Source organism: Lygodium microphyllum, chromosome 17 (assembly GCF_053477565.2).
Source record: "Lygodium microphyllum isolate KBCC chromosome 17, Lygodium_microphyllum_v1.1.10, whole genome shotgun sequence".
Taxonomy (NCBI): domain Eukaryota; kingdom Viridiplantae; phylum Streptophyta; class Polypodiopsida; order Schizaeales; family Lygodiaceae; genus Lygodium; species Lygodium microphyllum.
This window is the reverse complement of record NC_141151.1, coordinates 33850307-33870134: the sequence shown is the minus strand read 5'-3', so window position 1 is coordinate 33870134 and position 19828 is coordinate 33850307. Positions and strand designations below refer to the sequence as shown.

The 19828-nt window shown below is 38.9% G+C and overlaps 2 protein-coding genes across 2 annotated transcripts in view; both read left to right on the top strand.

The window, feature by feature from the left end:
• The window catches only part of LOC148021772 (MADS-box transcription factor 23-like), a 65377-nt gene that overhangs the window by 20806 nt on the left and 24743 nt on the right, over nucleotides 1-19828 (top strand). The gene's annotated exons all lie outside the window — the stretch shown is intronic.
• Nucleotides 12511-17933, top strand: LOC148021773 (uncharacterized). Its single transcript, XM_087698062.1, has 4 exons — nucleotides 12511-12588; nucleotides 12691-13026; nucleotides 13134-13283; nucleotides 17715-17933. The coding sequence occupies exons 1-4, from the start codon at nucleotides 12511-12513 to the stop codon at nucleotides 17931-17933; spliced, it is 783 nt and encodes a 260-aa protein (XP_087554188.1).

Sequence of the window (19828 nt, the reverse complement as noted above, 5' to 3'; positions counted from 1 at the left end):
ATTTTATATATCCAAACTCGTTTGAAGAATCTTCAATATAAGGTTGGTACTTCTATGCACTCTCATATTGAGGATTTTAAAGACATTATCAATTAGCTTGGTGATGCCAGCGCTCCTATTGCTAAAAATCAGATTGTTACTCAACTTCTTCATACCATCAAAGATCCTTTATATGACAATATTATCACTATTTTGTCTAACAAGGATGATATCCACTTTGACAAAGCATGCATATCTCTTATTGAATATTCTCAACGTCATGAGCATCATTTGGAAAAATCTGATGCTGTTTTGGTCACTCACGAACAAACGGATTTTGATGCTGCTTTTGTTACTCGCAAGCGTCCCACTTCACATTTTTAGCAGGGTGGACGCCCTAATCAAGGTGGTAAATCTTCTCGTCTTGCTTATCCTAACAAACATTGTTCTTATTGTGATAAGAACGGCCATGTGGCTTTTGATTTGCTGGGCACGTCAATATGATGAGGAGCATGGAGTTACTACAAAGCAACCTCGCTCATCCAAAAGTTTTCCTCCTTGTGATTATTGTGCACATACAGATCATCCATCTCGTCGTTTTTATAAACATAGATATGATGAAGAATTTTCTCGAGCTTATATTGTTCAACAAACTACAACTGATGATTATCATACTCATCAGGAGCTCAATTTTGTGCATCATGATATCTCTCCAGAAAAGGTACTTCATGTTCATGATGGTTCTCTATTTATCGTTGATTCAGGTGCCACTAGAAACATGACACACCAATCATAGTGGCTTCACAATTATCATTCTCTTCCTGTCAAGAAGTTTGTTTACCTTGCGGATGAAACGACTTGTCAAGTCAAAGGAGTGGGTGATTTATATCTGGGGACTGTTTCATCCACTAGAATATTAAGAGGAGTTCTTCATGTTCCAGATTTGTGAAGAAATCTTCTTTCAGTTGCTCGTCTAGTTGATCTTGGTTTGTTTGTTGGCTTTGATCATAATCAATGTCATATAGAGAAAGATAGACATACTATAGCAGTGGCTCCTCGACATGGTAATCTATTTGAGCTATCATTGAACGATATGGTTGCAAATGTTGTTACTGCCCCTGGAGATGCAGATTGCAAATTATGGCATCAACGATTTGCACACTCCAATTTTTCCAAAATTCTTGATCTTCATTATCATGGTCTTGTGCAAGGTATGGATCTTAATTCTCATTTACGTATGGGAATATGTGAGTACTGTGCACTTGGAAAACACCATCATTCACCTTTCCACACTTCTACTTCATCACATTACTGTGCTCTCTTGGATTTGTTTCATACCGATATTTGCGGTTCTTTTCCTGCCTCAAAGTCTCAATATCGATATTTTATAACTTTCATTGATGATTTCTCATGGTACACACATGTCTATCTTCTTTGACATAAGTCTGAGGCTTTATCTATATTCAAACAATACAAGATAAGTGTGGAGCTTCAAACTGGATTCTCTATAAAGACTCTTTCGTAGTGACAATGGCAGTGAATATGTATCCAATCTATTTGATGACTTCTGTAAGGATCAAGGTATTCATCATGAGTTTACAGTTCCTTATTCTCCTCAGTAAAATGGTGTTGCTGAGTGCAAAAAATGCACTATTCTTAATGCTATACGTTGCATGCTTATACACTCTAGTTTATCTTGAAAGTTTTGGAATGTAGCACTTCTAATAGCCTTTTTTATTCAAAATCATCTTCCAACAATTGCACCTGCTAGTAAAATTCCTATAACAATCTAGACAGGGAAGACACCTTCAGTCTCTCACTTTTGCACATTTGGCTGCATTGCTTATATTCATGTGCCCAAGGACACTCGACATAAGTTGGATCCTCCAGGTTTGAAGGTTATTTTTCTTGGTTATTCAAATCATTCCAAAGGTTACAAATTTTATGATCCTTCTACTCAAAAGGTTATCATTAGTCGTGATGCTATATTTGATGAGAAGACTATGGGTGGCACATGCTTGTCAGATGTTTCAGATGATACATAGCTTTGCTTAGTGCATTTCCTTACTTGCTTTGTGAGTCTACTAGTTTTGATGATCATAAACCTCCTTCACCTCCAAAGAAGATTGATGAAAATTTGGAGATATATGTCGATCTTCCTATTGAGATAGAGCATGGATTCTATTCTATTGAATATGATGTCTTTGATGATGCTATGTCTGTCCAAGAGGATCCAATATCGTATATGGAAGCTATCAATTTGTCTCAAAGGGATCAAAGGCAAGAAGCTATGCAAGCTGAGTACGATTCTTTAATCTCCAAAGGTACATGGATTCTTACTGAACTCCCCCCAAATCATATTCCTATCAAATGTAAATGGGGTTATAAAACCAAGACCAAAGCTGATGGCTCGTTTGATAAGTTCAAAGCATGACTTGTTGCAAAAGGTTACTCTCGCAGATTACAGGAGTAGATTATCAAGAAACATTTTCTCCCGTTGTGCGCTCCACAACTGTTTGTATGCTTTTGGCTTTTGCAACACTATTTGATCTAGAAATTCACCAAATGGATGTTAAAACGGCTTTTCTCAATGGAGATCTTGAAGAAGAAATCTATACGGAGCAACCTGAAGGTTTTATGATTGCAGGAAAGGAGCATCTTATATGCGAGCTTCATCGTGCATTATATGGATTGAGGCAAGCTTCTCGTGCTTGATATATTAAGATTGATCAGTTCCTCACATCTAAAGGTTTTGTTGCATGTTTTGCTGACTAAAATCTTTACATCAAAAGGGATGACAAATGTTTTATTATTCTTGCTCTATATGTTGATGATACTATTCTTGTGTCAAATAATATTGCTTTCTTGGATGCCATGAAGAAGCTTTTATCGACTGCATTTGAAATGGTGGATCTTGGTGAGATACATTCTTGTTTGGGTATTCAAGTTCAACGATACCGACAACAAGGTAAACTTCTTCTTTGCCAGACAAAGTTTATTAATGATATTGTTAAGAAGTTTGGGTTGACAAATGCACACTCTGCCAACACTCCCATTCTTTCGAGCTCTACCAAGGGTACATCTACAACACGCAATGAAGAATCAGCCATTCATCAACCTTTTGCTAATCTTGTTAGTTGTCTTCAATTTATTGGTTTAAACACAAGACCAAATATTTTATTTGCAGCTAACTTTTTGGGACAGTATCTTTCTTCCCCTCCACTATTCATTGGAATGCTGCAAAATGTATTCTTAAGTACCTCAAGGGTACTAAGGAGTTTGGTCTTATTTATCATTGTCGAGAGGATTCTTCTTTATCTTCTTCAACTTCTCTTGACCTTATTGGATATACAGATGTTGATTGGGCAAGTTCACATTTATCCATGTGATCTACAAGTGAGAATTGTTTCTTTGTAAATGGATGTTTGGTTTCTTGGTCCAACAAGAAACAACGATGTGTTGCGGTTTCTACAACTGAGGCCGAATATGTTGCTGCATCATTAGCAACTCGCTAGCTAGTTTGGCTTCGACAACTACTTGGAGATTTGGGACATTCTTCATCATCTAGTACACCTCTTCGATGCGATAACCAAAGTGCTATTAGTCTTACCAAAGACTATATACAACATAGTAAATCAAAGCATACTATTCATTATCATTATGTTTGACATGAAGTCAAGAAAGGTTCCATTATGGTGGAGCATTGTCCCAGTGATCAAATGGTTGCAGACATCTTCACAAAAGCTCTTAGTGAAGCTCGCTTAAGTTCATTAAGACATGCACTTGGTATTGTTCCAAGTTCTTATCTCACTGATTGAGGCATGTATCATTGTATTCAAGAAAACTTTATAGTAAATCATTTTTGTATCATAGGTATATGTAGGGGCTCGGGTTTTTCCCTTGTTCTCCCCAAGGGTTTTTTCACTCGCAGCCAGAGACCTTTGTTTGAGTGGGGATGGTACAACTATATATATAATCTCTCACTTGACTTGGGTCTCACCTATATATACTAACTCTACATCAATATGAATCATTATTTGGGAGCATGTCTTGTGTATCTCTCTCGTACTCTCTCTCTCTCTCAACATTTTTGACTTTGGGACAATAACTTTCACTTTGTTTATAGATTAAAGCACTATAATTAGTGAAGGCACTCGGACGAGGTGTTGGTCTAATAATAGGGAAAAACAATGGAGACATAAGTGTGTTCTTCTGTGTTTCCAATATTTGGAAATTTAAGTGTCAACTTTGATGTCGTTCTATCCCACAATTAGAACCAGTTTTGTCAGTAGTTGGTCGAGTCATATCAGAGTCACTAATTTCTTCCTTTGTTTTAACTGAGTGATCTGATGATAATTCTCTCCTTGATTTCTCATCATTAAGATGCTTCTAGCAGAGTCTTTAATTCCAATGGTTTTTAATTGCATTGACAGTTTGACCAAGAAAGAAGTTTGGCAATTCAAGCCCATTTGTTTCCATGTTTTGGATGAACTTCAATAATCATGCGATTTTCTTCCTCCTCATGCGATCTTGATGCCCTTGTTTTAGAATAAAGCTTCAAACAACATGACTTAGCCCTGCATAAAGTTTCGTACTCAAGACATTGTATATTGCGCTAGAAGAAATCATGCAGGAATTCAAACTTCTCCCTTTGGCTACATCGTCTTAGCCTTCTTCTTCGCATGTCAATGTCACACACTCGGCCTTCATCCCTTTCACAATTTTCTTCTTCATCTTTTGCAGCAGCCACTTTGTCACCTTTGATGTTGTCTTCTTCGGTTGTCGTCACTTTTAGCCATCGACTTTATTCCCAAAACTCATCGTCGTCGTTGTGTCACCTTGCGTCCTTGCATATTGCAATAGCTTCATTGAGCCTCAGTCTCATCTTCTCATCTTTCTTCTTCAATTGCATCACCTTCTGCATGCTTTTCGCCCACCTTCGATTCTCTCATCGGTGTTTTCTTTGGCTCTCTATGGCACGCTGTCAATGCCCCCCATATTGTAGGCAGGTCATCGTCCTTTTAAACTCATACTCCACCTCCTTCAATAGCACGTTTTTGCTCGTGGTCACACAAAAAGACGTGGCTTTTCCTAATTAAGGCTTAAGCTTTTCTTAAACTTGAAAGCTTTTGGTTTTGTCGATATCTTGACGACAGTGAGTATGTCATTAATACGACAATTATATTCAGCCATTAATACTGTGTGTGTCATCACTTGCCTAGCTTTTTGTTAACAGTCATCATCACACTTCAGAGTACTTCCTTCATCTACACATCTTCAACGGTGAAAATACATTCTATCCCAATGATAGCAAAGAATCCATTTGACTTGTCGAACAAGAAATATAACACTATAGTGGATGCAAAAGCTTTCATGATAATTGCTTTAGAACCTGTCCATGTAAAGAGTTCAATAGTTTTTTGTAGTGGTGTCTCCTTGTACTGTGGAGTTAGCAATATCATTGGCGCCTTCTTATTATAAGCTATAAAATAAGTTTATATACAGGGACATATTCTACTCTTTGGCATATAACATCAATGTTGGAACCAATAAGAAATCATTTGTAATTCATCAAATTTTAGTAGAAAAGTAGCATTAAACATTGTATTTTTCCTTTTACCCTGCTCTTCTTATGAACCTTATTTTGATATTCAAACCCCATGTTAAACATTCGGTCAAATTCTTCAAGTAGCTTTCCTAGTAACTGTTCCATCAAGACCTCTAAGAATTCTAAAAGGAAGGTAGGCAATAGCCAATGAGTATAAGATAGGAAGAACTGGGAGTAGAAAATCAACATTGGTCCATGTTTTCTTTAGAATTGTCGAACTTGCTAGTGTGATAAGGACTTTTGTTGAAGTCAATATTACTTCTACGGACTCAAGGTTAGGGAGCCATATTCATGATCTTGCCAAAAGAACCTTATCATCATGCAATGTGCCCTAACAAGAACATATGCTTTGAAACAAAACTTCATGCTCATGCACTCATGATTTAAGAAAATACGAAATATTGGATCCATGATATGCAACCAATCAATCGATGCTCCACATAGAGATTATGAATGCACTAAAGAGAATGTGCCTAGCCTAACTACAAGTGCTCGTGCATAATGCAAATGCAAACACAAAAAATACACACAATGTAAAATAAACTTCCAATGATGCTAAATATGTGATGACTTTCTTGGTAGAAAAACCCCGCCCTCAAATTTGTAGTGGTGGACGGATAGCGTCATGACATCCACCCCCTCCAAACCTGCACATCCTCTGGATGGGCCACATCTACCCATCCTCATCACTGCCAAGCTTAACAGTCAATGCAATCTCTTCATCTTTTGTAAAAGCATCTGTAATGTCCACGTCTTCATCTTCTTCATGTCGTGACTCAAGTCCATCATCAATCGCATCACCTAACTCCTCGACTGCATAGGCTGCTGCATCATCTCTTCTTTTGAATAGTTTGATTCTCTTCCTTGCAAAATCAAAATTTGCAAGGCCATACCATCAAGCTCTGCGAAGGAATATGTAGCATTGTCATGGACATGTTGCACTAAATAGAGCCCAAACCATCGTCTCGAAACCTTACGGATAGCACTATACTAGTTGTCTAGATTGATGTCATATATCAACACGCAATCCCCTCCTTCATCTCTTTAGGCATCAATCTATGTTTGCTATCAAAGTATTCTTTGTTGCAAATTGTGACCTCTTTGAGATTTTGAATTGCTCCCTCAATATCTTTAGGTCTTCTCTCCAACTGACGAATACGAAGAGCCAAAAGATCTTTTCTAGTCATCTCTTCTTGTTGCCATGGTAAAGCACTCCAAGTAAGTTTGCAAGTTTCTGTAGGCATGATTGGCTTCTGCCCATACATCAACTTAGTTGGCATATATCATGTAGTCACACTACGAGTAGTGCAGTTAGCCCATAAGGCATAAGGCAATAACCTCAGCCACTCTCTGACTTGTCCACCGCATGCTTTGGCCAAGGCTTTCACAATGGATGGATGGCCTCTTTCGCTCTTCCTGTTGCCTTTTGGATTATATGCTATAGTCAAAGAAAGTTTAATGCTAAAGCGAGAGAAAAACTCCCTAGCCTCATCAGCATCCAACTTACCTCGATCTGCAGTAACTTTTCCAATACATCCATACTTGCAAATAACATCTTCCAAAAGAAACTTATAAACCACTGAAGTTGACTTCGTTGGTAATGCTCTTCCTTCCACTTTATTTGTGAGATCTTCTTGTGCTAAAAAAATATAGCACACCTGCCATAAACCAACATCCATAGTTATCAAATCAAGAACCCACTTGTAATGAACACATAGTGGGTAGGTAGGATGAAGGGCATCTCTATGCCTCATTGAAGAGAATAAGTGAAAATCAGGGCATGTCTCAACAAACTGTGAGATATCTCTATACATGTCTCTCCACCAATAATGCTCTTTGATCTTCTCATAAGTTGCCCAAACAACTTCATGCCTAGCCCAAAGACTTTCATGGAATTCTTTCATGATCCGCACTTGTGAAACTCTATAACAGACAACTCTCAATGGCTGTCCTCCTCACTTTTGTGGATGCTTCCAAATTAACCCACTTCGCAAGAAGAAACAACAAGCTTTTCTTCTGATTTTCTTGAAGTCTGCATCGGTCCATCCATCTTGTCTAGACATAGTACTCAAATAATGACCAATTTGTAAATACTCTCCTATATTCAAAAACTCATCAAAGCTTTCCAAAGCAGACACATGAAAAATTTGATAAGCATGCATGACTGAAAGATCATCGCCATCATCAGCATCATCAATACAAGGAAAATCCATATCATCATACCTTTCTTGTGAAAGCATATTGGCTACTGGGTTATCTTTACTTGCTATGTGCCTGAATTTAGGATTCATGGATTTTATGTACCTAATCCACCTAAGCATGGCAATATCTAGAGTAGAACAACTCATGTTCATACCTAAAAAAGGCAAACAATCAATCTCAACCATCACAACAGCACCAATGAAGTACTCTTTGTCATTCTTGAGAGCCGTGACAACTCCCAAGAGCTCTCTCTTAACCTATGAATATCTACGTTTTCACTCATTTAGAACTTTCACCCCAAACCGAATAGCATACCTACTCCCATCTGCATCATCTTGGCCAATAGCCCATCCAATGTGGATAGGACTCGTATCAACAATAAGAACAATAGGTCTCCCACACTCATAATATGCCTTTCGAAGAGTCGGAGCAGCTCTCAATAATGTCTTCAGTTTCCACATAGCTTTAGTATGTTTTATCTCCCAAGAAAAATGTTGCCCCTTTCTCAAGAGCTTGTAGAGATCATCTACCATATAAGCAAAATGAGGAATCCAAATAAGATAAAACACACAAGCTCCAAGAAACCTATAGACTTCCGAAGTAGAAGAGCAATTCTCTGCAATCTTCTCTATGGCATTAACCTTTGTAGGAGAAGGCTTCCTGCCATAATATCCACACATATATCCAACAATTAAAACTTCTTTGGCTCCAAAAATAGACTTCAACCCTAACAAGGTCAATTTCACTTTCTCCAATTTGCAAAGAATCTTCTCAACATCTCTAATATGTGAAGCTACAAAGAGCCTGCATCCATGATCGTCTAAAGAATTATCTTTTCCTTCTTCCAGCAACCATTGATAGGCAAGTCATCAATGAAAGGCATAGTAACCTCAGGAATAAAATCTCATAGAACCTTGTTCATCCCATTCATCATATGGGAAACTGAACTAGTAGCTCCTTGCTGAAGCGTACACATTCAGACAAGGCCTAAATGTATCTTCATCGTAATCAAATCTCTGCTCTCAAGAGCAAGCTGGAATTGATCATATCCAGAATAAAGATAATTGAGTGAATAGATAGCACGTCCAGAAAAAGCTTCAGCAAACTCATCCACAATAGGTCCTACACCAGCTTTTCAAATAATGACCTTGTTTATTGACTGTAGGTCCTGTATGCATCTGAGTGTCCCATCCTTCTTAGGAACTATGAACCATCTATTGGAATATGGAGCTAAAGATGGCTCTAAAATTCCCATCTTGATTCCCTCATTCAAAAGCTCTACCAATTTAGGCAAGTGAGCCCTTGGTACAGGAATAGGTCGTAGATTCCAAGGGACACGCGGAATGGTAAAAATAACCATGGGCATCACAAACCTAGGATCAACACATCCAATCTCATGTGGGAAGAAAGTAAAAGCTCTCCCATGCTCTACATAACATCTCTTCAAAACATCTTACCTCTTTACGAAGAAAAAAATCTTCGGTCCCAATCTTCATTTATTTCAATGTCTCAGTTGAAAAATTATGTCTGATACCTGTAGGATCTCATAAAGGAGGTTGCATAGCAACTCTCTTAATCATCTCATCACTGTCCAAAGGTAGTGGTCTTGCAACTGGTCTAACCTTCTTGTCAACTATCTTATATTTTGTCTAAACTCTGGCTTTATTGCTACAACCTGCAAATTTCAACCCTCGATGAAAATACCCTACACTACAAGGGATCGGGCTCATACCCGCGCTCCTAGCCGCACAAAATGACTTGGGAAAAAAAGTGTCGGGCCCGTGTAATAGCGCGTGTATCATCGCGACCAGAGACATGCGTGTAAAAGCGCGTGTACAGTGATAGCCAGTCGCGCGAATACACGACCCCATACACGCGTTCTGCGCAGTTTTGCTGCAAATTTACACGCGAATCTAACAGACTATCCGCGCAAATATACGCGATTTTGACAGATGACACGCGCTTATACACGCGATCGCAGAGGGAAAAAAAAAATCCAGAGAGTGCTTTTGGGTGCCTGGATGCTGTTCCAGCATCCAGCCACCCAAAGGCACTCTCTGGATTTTTTTTTGGTGCATTGCACCATAAAAAAAGAGCGATTTAGATTTCAAGACTCACTCTCTATGAATACACGATTCAATATTACTATCTAAAACTTAATACACGACTCAAGACTCACGATTCAATACATTGTCAATACATGATACATTTGTGTACAAGGGAGTCCATATGTCAAAATAGCCCATGGCTTTAATTAGGAACAAATATATACAAAGTTAAATAGGGAGCTAGGTGCAAAAAAGCCCATGGCTTCAGTTACAAAAAATTTTTGTACAACCACATACTACAGTATTCTGAAAGCTAATCAGAGGATGATGAGGACCCTGTGCTCTCTCCATGATCAGAGGAGCTCGCATCGGTATATTCCGATGAGTGGTGCTCGCCTCCACCAGGAGCAGTGGTACGAACATCAGCAGTGGCGGCTGGATCATCAGGGGCAGGAGCATCAGCAGCTTGTGCCTGTTCAAGAAATATACCGTATGTAAGTATACATATATATGCAATTAAATAAACCGAAATCATTCATTTAGAGTTTTCAAGTACCTGTCGACCGTATGGTCTCATGGCCGCGTCAAACTGCTCATCCGTAATACGTCCCTCGTTTCTGAAGATGGCCCACGTGTCACGTCTGCTATTGCGGCGAGCATACCCAGTCTCGTGGGCTGTGGGCCCTCTCCCCATAACCCGTCGCTGTAACATAATCAAGATAGTTTGTAAGATCAAAACAATCATAGAATCAATGAATTTGGCAAACAATCAAACAATCAAACCATCAATGGCGATCAAGAAGGGACATCTTATGTTATCCCTTCTGATTCCAGGGAAACATAAAGTCAAGCATATGGATGTTTATCTTGAACCGTTGATTGATGAGTTGGAGGAACTATGGAGAGGTGTTGCGGTAGTGGACATTAGTAGGCCTCCCTCCTCTCGACACTTCGACTTAAAAGCAGTGTTGATGTGGACAATGCATGACTTTCCAGGATACAGCGATTGTTCTGGTAAGAATTCTAACTACCTCCCGACTCTAATACTACTAGCTATATCAATTATAACTATTGACTTTATTATTCTAACTTTTTTTTTATTTTAACAGGTTTGAGGACATCGGGTAAACATGCATGTCCTATATGTGGCCCTTCATTGGTACATGAGTATGCTGATGGTTTGTGTAAGACCATATTCGATAATCATCATCGATTTCTCCCATCAGATCACCCTAAATATGCTCCTAGTAAGAGGAACATTCATCCACAGACACTTCGTGCAAAAGATTGGAAGCGTATTTGGGAGTCTTCAAATGTTCTTCCTCCAGATGGCATGAACAGGTACATCTCCATTGTTTTCAATCTTGTTTTGTGTAGTCTCTAAAGTTGGAATAAAGATGACAGTCTGCAATCCCTTGTGTAGGTACTCCATTTTTTTCCGGCTACCATATTGGACCCATCTCAAGATCAACCATCTTCTTGATCCCATGCACATCTTCAAGAATGTGGGATCTAGTATTTGGGAACATGTTATTGGTAAAAGAGACAATGTTAGCGTACGGGAGGACTTGCAGGTCGCAGGACGTATGCGTCAAGCTTGGCCACGAGAGGAGGGTGGGCACGTTCGTCTTCCGCCTGCTCCCTGGATTATATCAAAGAAGGAGGAGAAGCAGGTAAAGCAAGCCATCACCACTTTGCGTACTCCCACTGGATGCATGAGATCGTTGAAGGGAGCGTTTACAACCACTAAGAAAAGAGGGGTTGAGCAACTACATGGGTTGAAGTCCCACGATTGGCACAAGATGCTCCAAGTAAGTGTTTTCCAATTATTGTAGGTTGAAATTAAATTTTGTAATGCCCTAACCCAAATATACATGTGCTCTTATGTGCGCAGTTCATACTACCTACTAGCATCGACCATTGTGCAGACAGGAGTTTGAAAAGATGTATTTATAAGATGGGCGAGCTTGTGAGGTATGTAAATCCCATGTAAGATCACCCTTCATTATACCTTGCAAAATGAATGTGCATGAGGTATAACGTACTGTGCATTTATTTTTCAGATATGTTAGTTCCAAAGCAATTGATCCAGCCACATTGGATGATGCGCGTGTTATGGCAGTGGAGGTGGTTTGTATGGTAGAGGAGACTTTTCCGCGAACCATTCTCACAAGTCAACTACATCTCATTGTGCATTTAGTGGATGAAATTGCTTTATGTGGCACTGTGCATGCCCGTTGGATGTTCTTCCTAGAGCGCTTCATGAAGACCTTAAAAGACTTTGTGAGGCAAAGTGCAAGGCCCAAAGGAAGCATGGCTGAGGGTTGGTTGATACAAGAGTCTCTTGTATATATATCAGAATTTCTTGATCAGGTGGATAGCTCTTTGCTGCGACTATGGAGCAATGAAGAGGACTTGAGGATGACGTCTATTGTGCCTCAAGGAAAAGGACAGAGCAAAGTAATTGAGAGAACATTGATTGATGATCTTAATTTCACTTGCATCCTTAATAGTGATGTGATGAGCAGATGGGTTACAAGATACGAGGATGCAAAGACAAAAAGGCAAGCAGACAGAGCTCTCTTTCGGAGGCAACATGGCTCTCGTAAGGCGTACCCTAAGCATCTAGCAACACTTCCGAATGATATTCATGTTGATTGGTTGCATGAGGAAATGGAGAGAGCAGAGAGAGATGAGGGGCTGCATATCATGGCGGAAGAAAGGGAGTATGCACGAGGATGCATGTTAAAGGTACATAGAACAAATGTAAATTTGCATTCTTTGTAAGTGATTGGCTTTTCATATTTATTCACATTAATTGCTTACATAGATATTGCTTATATTTTGGTCCAGTGCACTATATTCAATGCTATATGGTGTGAAGGCAAGCATTTTCGAACACAAAGAATAGATGAAAAGAGGAATACACAAGATTGCGGTGTCATTAGTAGCTTTGAGGGAGCCAATGGAAAAATTGATGATTATTGTGGCACAATCCAAGACATATACAGACTTGACTTTCGCCGCTTCTTTGTGTATGTTTTGGATGTCAAATGGCAAATGAACGTGGTGGAAAAAGGGCCTAACACAACGATAAAACGCCATGCAAGTGGCTATGTAACTATTGACTCTACAAAGTTTTGGCAAACAAAGAAAGTTAGGCTCGTATTGCCACAACAATGTGAGCAGGTATGCATTTTTTTACAAATGTGTTTCATGTACATATATATCTAAGCTCGCGCACCCCTTGACTTTTGATATGCTAATTAATTAATGAATTATGTGTATTTGAGCAGGTTATCTATCTGCCAATGGTGCATGACAGTAAATGGTGGTATGTCATCCCTATTGCACCACGTTCCAAAGTAATGTATAATACATTCACTGATATGGAGCATATGGAGGATGTGGCAAGCCGCAAAGAAGATGATGTCGAACATGCCAATGTAGATGATCATGATAATGAGGATGAGCGTGCCATTTCTCATGATCATGAGGATGACCCTTCCATTGAGGATGATGGTGATGATGATGAGAATGATCAAGGCATCGGTACCATTATCAATGGGCAAAATAGCGATAGTAGAATAAATTTAATCGTAGCCTTACAAATTGATCAAATGGATATTGATGTTGATCGTTTGGCAAGGATGGATCTTATTGAAGATGAGATCGAACCCTAACCAATCCATCACTGTATTGTTCCAAATTCATGACATTTCTATTGTATACTTTGTCTTTCAATAACCATATGAAGATATATTTTTCAATATATTACGTTGTTGTAAGTGCATGTAGTGGGATTTTGTAATGGTTTGTAAACACTGCAATGCACAATGACATTTTTAAAACTTAATGGTTTTCTGTTTTGAAAAGAAATGGGTTTCTGTAGTTAGGCTCTGTGTCGCGTGTAACAGAGCGTGTATTATGACAGACTTAATGCGCAAATACACGCGCCCACACATGCAATTATACACGCGCTGTTACATGCATGTATACACGCGCCCGATATTGCTGTAAGTATAAACGACCATACACGCGCCCGTAACTTTTCGCGTGTAATGGACGCGTGTATGGCGGCATTGTGTTGTAGTGCTAGTAAACACAATTTTTGTTGTGTATAAACATCAACATTCAACTCTCTTTTGCTGAAACATGTCATCAAGGAATACTTTTTCTAGAGAATCCTCAACACTCAAATTGTTTTGAAGCATGAAATCAGAAATTTCACAATACATCACTAGATAATGGACCTATAAGACATATGACAACTCTTGATTGTTAGCTTTTAGTAATATTGAAATTCTCGCAAGACAATGTACTGGAACAGGGGAATCCTTGAAGGAATCCTTATTTCACTAATGGTTGATACAAACGGTCATGAGTTTGACAGCTCTCTTTCCATCCTTGCTTCGGATCCATACATAGATAGACCCATCATCCAAAACCTTAATCTCCATTCGAGGCTCACCAATAAATGGCTACCCCAAAATAATAGGATAAGAACAAGATTTTTCCACAAAGAAATGATAAGACTCACCCACATCTCTAATAGAAATCTTCAAATTTGGACAAGCTGTATACAAATCTCTTGCACTGTTGTTGGCTAGATGCATATGCCAACCATGATCCACATCAACTAGCCATCTACCACTATCATGTAAACCTCCTACTATGACATTAATCTCGGAGCCATGATCCAAAGGAGAAACACAAGGAGTCTCAGTCTCTCCAAGCTTGACTAGAATTTCTATAGTCGCACGAGCCTAGTGACTTCGAGAAAAATGGATTCGAGGCACCAATCTAGGCACATCTTCGCTCTCATCATACTATATGGGCTGAAGTAAAGGATGAAGAGACTTCTTGGACTGCATACATAGAGCTCCATCTATAGACTCCTCAATATTCTCCTCTTTAGAATCAATCTCCTCAATCCCATAGAGAATAGCCTCGGCAACAGCTAAAGCCTCTCGATGGATCATATCTTGTGTTGGCTCTTCAATAAGTTGTCGTTTTCTTTTTATGATGCCAATGATAACATCATGAAATTCTCCTTTGTCAATCCCAAGACTTCTCCAAGAGTTAATTCAATTTTGTAATTAAGAATTTGATCCTCAAGTACCTTTTTCAAGTTTGTGGTTGTCTCGATGTTAGATAGTAGCTTGTATCCATGTTGCTTTTTTGGCTTTGGATCCTTTGTCTCTAGGGCCTTTTGATCTTCTTGTACTTTTGGCTTTTGTACATTGGCCATACTTTACTTCGGTCTTGAAGAAGAAGGCAGAAGAATTGGATCACTCCTCCTAGTCGCCCTCTTCGATCCTTTAGGTTGATCATTATCTCTTTTCCACTTTTCTTCAACAAGCGCTTCAAATCCTTGAGATTTCATGATGTAAGCATAGATAGAAAAGACATCTATGTGTTCATTCCCTCCGGTCCCTTTTCTAATTGCATCTCCTATGGTTGAAAGTTTTCAGATGATGAAGCTTTACCTTTCTTTTTTGGATGTAGTTCATAGGACCATAAAGGAGATTTGTTCTTTGGCAATTGCTCCAATTGAAGACCATAGGCAGCAACTTCTCTTGCCACCTCTCACTTCACATAAGAAGAGTGCATAAGAGACTCCTCCAATAATATCTTCGTACTTCCTTTACCAAAATTTGGTTTAATCGGTTGCTCAGTATCTCTGAAACATATCATCCTATCCTTCTAAACCACCAAATTCAATCTTTTTGCCTCTTCAAAGTCTTGATAGTCCTTCTGCTCATGGTTTGGACTATCACACCACATGCAACAACAAACATGATCATTTCTGGAAGAATTCATAGGAGTAGAAGAGGTTGGGGTAGAAATTGGGTTGGGTTAAGTGGTTGATATTCTCTTCTGGTCATCTTCATTTGAAGATCTTTCAAGTTCTTTGAAATTTCCTCCACCATGTCTTCGACAGTCGGTTTGGCAAATGGTCTAACAACCGTAGCAGGAATAGGCATAGGCATAGGCATAGAAGTAGGCATAGACACAAGATGAGACATAGGAGAAGAAGTGAAAGGAGCAATAGGATAAGTAGGAGAAGTCGAGGCAGGAGAAGACATCGCTTGAGGTGTTTGCATGCCATTCTCCAAAGCGAGCCTTCCATCTCCATCTCTTGGTCAATGTGGAAACCACATCAACAACATACTGCCAATCAATCTTCAATCCCATAGGCTGCATACGGTCTGTAAGAAGCTCTCCCAACTCATCCTGAAGTGTAGGATCAATCGCCTGCAAGAATAACTCCACTTTCTCCAAGTTTAGGGCTCTTTTCTCAAGTGCATCCAACAGGTTATATCAGTCCTTTGTTGGCTGATAGACCCACTCTCTGAATGTCTTCCGCATAGAAATACCATAATTCTCTAGAAAATATTCATCTTTGAGCACCTTCTTGAAGACATTCCAATTTGAGTATTGCATAAATAAATCAGTCGCTCTAACATGCAAAGCAGGAGTGACAAGCCGTAGGAAATAGTTGCTCCAACTAGTAGAAACTTCGAAGAAGTGCATTTGGCTTTCAAAGGCTTTAAGATAGGCTGAAACATTTCGGTCATTAAATAATTTACACTCACTTACCACAACCTCGATCGCCTTGGTTGCACCATGCATATACTCTTGTTCTTGATATAGCATTCGTTGTTGATTCAATTGTTACTGATGTAACTACTACTACTACTGCATTGATAACTGTATCTACTGATTCTGCATCATAATGGCTGAGGAAAGAGTTTGCAATAAATTCTTCATCTCATCAGTCGAAAAGGAGGAAGCACTCGATGATGAAGTGGGTGGAGTATTTGAAGAGTCTCCCATCTCGACAATCAAAAGCGATGGTTTCGCGTTGGGTTCACCAAGTGTCGCATGAAAATAATATGTGCAGGGGTTCGTGCAGGTTGCTCATCATAGGGATGTTAAGCGAGATGTAGAGAACTCAAGATAAATTCATGGATATATGTTAAATAAGATGCTTGATTGTTGTCGATTGGGAGCATAGTAAAGGCAGAGAGATCACCTGTCCTTCTTTCAAGCTACTTTTTAAAATTGAAAGATTCTTGCCTGAGTGGCCGGATCTTGATGTAGCTTTAGTCGCCTTTACTGAAACTGCGCGAAGCAATACAAGAATTTGCATATGGGGTAGGTGTTTTAGGAGAGAAACAACTTTTTGTTCCTTACATGATGCAACACCCATGACCACCTTAAGTACTCAGGCAAGGTTTGATATGTGAAGGGTTTGAAACATGGAGATATTCCATGAGATGCGAGGCCTTATGGAAGATATCACTGATTGTGTACAATGGCAAATTTAAGCTATGGGTAATATTTTTGACTCTGGGACAGTAATTTTCACTTTGTTTATAGATAAAGCACTATAACTAGTGAAGGCATTTGGACGAGGTGTTGGTCTAATAATAGGGAAAAACAATGGAGACATAAGTGTGTTCTTCTATGTTCCCAATATTTGGAAATTTAAGTGTCAACTCTGATGTCGTTCTATCCCACAATCAAAACCAGTTTCGTGAGCAGTTGGCCGAGTCATATTAGAGCCAATGATTTCTTTCTTTGTTTTAACTGAGTGATCTGATGACAATTCTCTCCTTGCTTTCTCGTCATTAAGATGCTTCCAATGGAGTGTTTAATTCCAATGGTTTTTAATTGCGTTGACAGTTCGACCAAGAAAGAAGTCTGGCAATTCAAGCCCATTTGTTTCCATGTTTTGCATGAACTTAAATAGTCTTGTGATCTTCTTCCTCCTCATGCGATCCTGATGCCCATGTTCCAAAATAAAGCTTCATACAATATGACTTAGTCCTGTGTAAAGTTTCGTACTCAATATATTTTATATTTCGCAGGAAGAAAGCATGCATGAATTCAAACTTCTCCCTTTGGCTACGCCATCTTCACCTTCTTCTTCGCACATTGATGTGGCACACTCGGCCTTCATCACTTTTAGAGTTTTCTTCTTCGCCTCCTGCAACGGCCACTTCGTCACCTTCAACGTCGTCTTCTTTGACCGCCCTCACTTTCAGTGGTCAACTTTATTCCCAAAACTCGTCATCGTCATTGCGTGACCTTACGTCGCTTCGTACTGCAGCAACTTCGTTGATCCTCAGTCCCGTCTTCTTATCTTTCTTCTTCAATTGCGTCACCTTCTGCATGCTTTTCATCCACCTTTGATTCTCCCATCGGCGTTTTCTTCAGCTCTCTACGGCATTTTGTCAATGCCCCCCCATTGCAGGTAGGTTGCCGTTCTTTTAAACTCATACTTCTTCACCTCCTTCAATAGCACGTTTCTGCTCGCCGTCACGCAAAAAGCCGTGGATTTTCCTAATTAAGACTTAAGATTTTCTTAAAGCTGGAAGCTTTTGGTTTTGTCGATATCTTGATGACAGTGACTATGCCATTTATATGACAATTATATTCAGCCATTAATACTGCGTATGTCATCACTTGCCTAGCTTTTTGTTAACGGTCATCCTCACACTTCAAAGGATTCCTTCATCTGCACATCTTCAACGACGAAAATGCTTTTTATTCCAATGATAGCAAAGAATCCATTTGACTTGTCAAACAAGAAGTATAACACTATAGTGGATGCAAAAGCTTCTATGATAATTGCTTCACAAGTTGTCCATGTAAAGAGTTCAATACTTTCCGATAGTGGTATCTCCTTATATTATAGAGCTACCAATATCATTGGCGCCTTCTTATTATTAGCTATAAAATAAGCTTTTATATAGGGACACATTCTGCTCTTTGGCATATAACATCAATGCTGGAACCAACAAGAAATCCTCTGTAATTCATCAAATTTCAGTAGAAAAGTAGCATTAAACATCATATTTTTCCTTTTACCATACTCTTATTATGAACCTTATTTTGATATTCAAACCTCATGTTAAACGTTTGGTCAAATCTTCAAGTAGCTTTCCTAGCAACTTTTCCATCAAGGCCTCTCAGAATTCTAAAAGGAAGTCTAGCAATAGCCAATGAGCATAAGATAGGAAAAAGTGGGAGTAGAAAATCAACATTGGTCCAAGTTTTCTTTAGAATTCTCGAACTTGCTAGTGTGAAAAGCACTTTTGTTGAAGTCAATATTACTTCTACGGACTCAAGGTTAGGGAGCCATATTCATGATCTTGCCAAAAGAACCTTATCATCATGCATTGTGCCCTAACAAGAACATATGCTTTGAAACAAAACTTCATGCTCATGCACTCATGATTTAAGAAAATACGAAATATTGGATCCATGATATGCAACCAATCAATTGATGCTCCATACAGACAGAGATTATGAATGCAATGAAGAGAATCTACCTAGCCTAACTACAAATGCTCGTGTGTAATGCAAATGCAAACACAAAAAATACACACAACATAAAATAAACTTCTAATGACGCTGAATAATGTGATCAATTTCTTGGCAGAAAAACTCCTCCCTCAAATTTGTAGTGGTGGACACATGACAATGTCTTTCCTTAGAACATATCTTTTGTGTATGATTTGTTGTGCTGCACTTTTGTCTCATCATATTGTACAAGGTGTGTAGATTCTATGATCTTATATAGTACGTTTTCTCTCAGTCAGCTATGTTGAATTTGATCATCATCAACGAATCTCATTGTGGACAATGTTCCATTCCTCACTTTTAAGGACAAGGATTCCTTGGGTGGAAAGTAAAGATGTTGCTAATTCTTGAAGGCGATGACTTGCATGATATTATTCTTGGTAATTATGAATGTCCACCTCAACTAATTGATCAAGCTCATGATAATACCCTTGAAACTAAAGGACCTATCTTTGAAGAATAACAAACTCTTTATAATAAGTGGGGTCAGACGTGACAAAGCAGCTCATTGTTATATTCTTTATGCTCTTTAAGAATCTCTTATGATACATGACATATCAGTCCCAATGGTTACATAATTATTGTTCTATTCCTATCAAAAAATTGGTTTATCTTG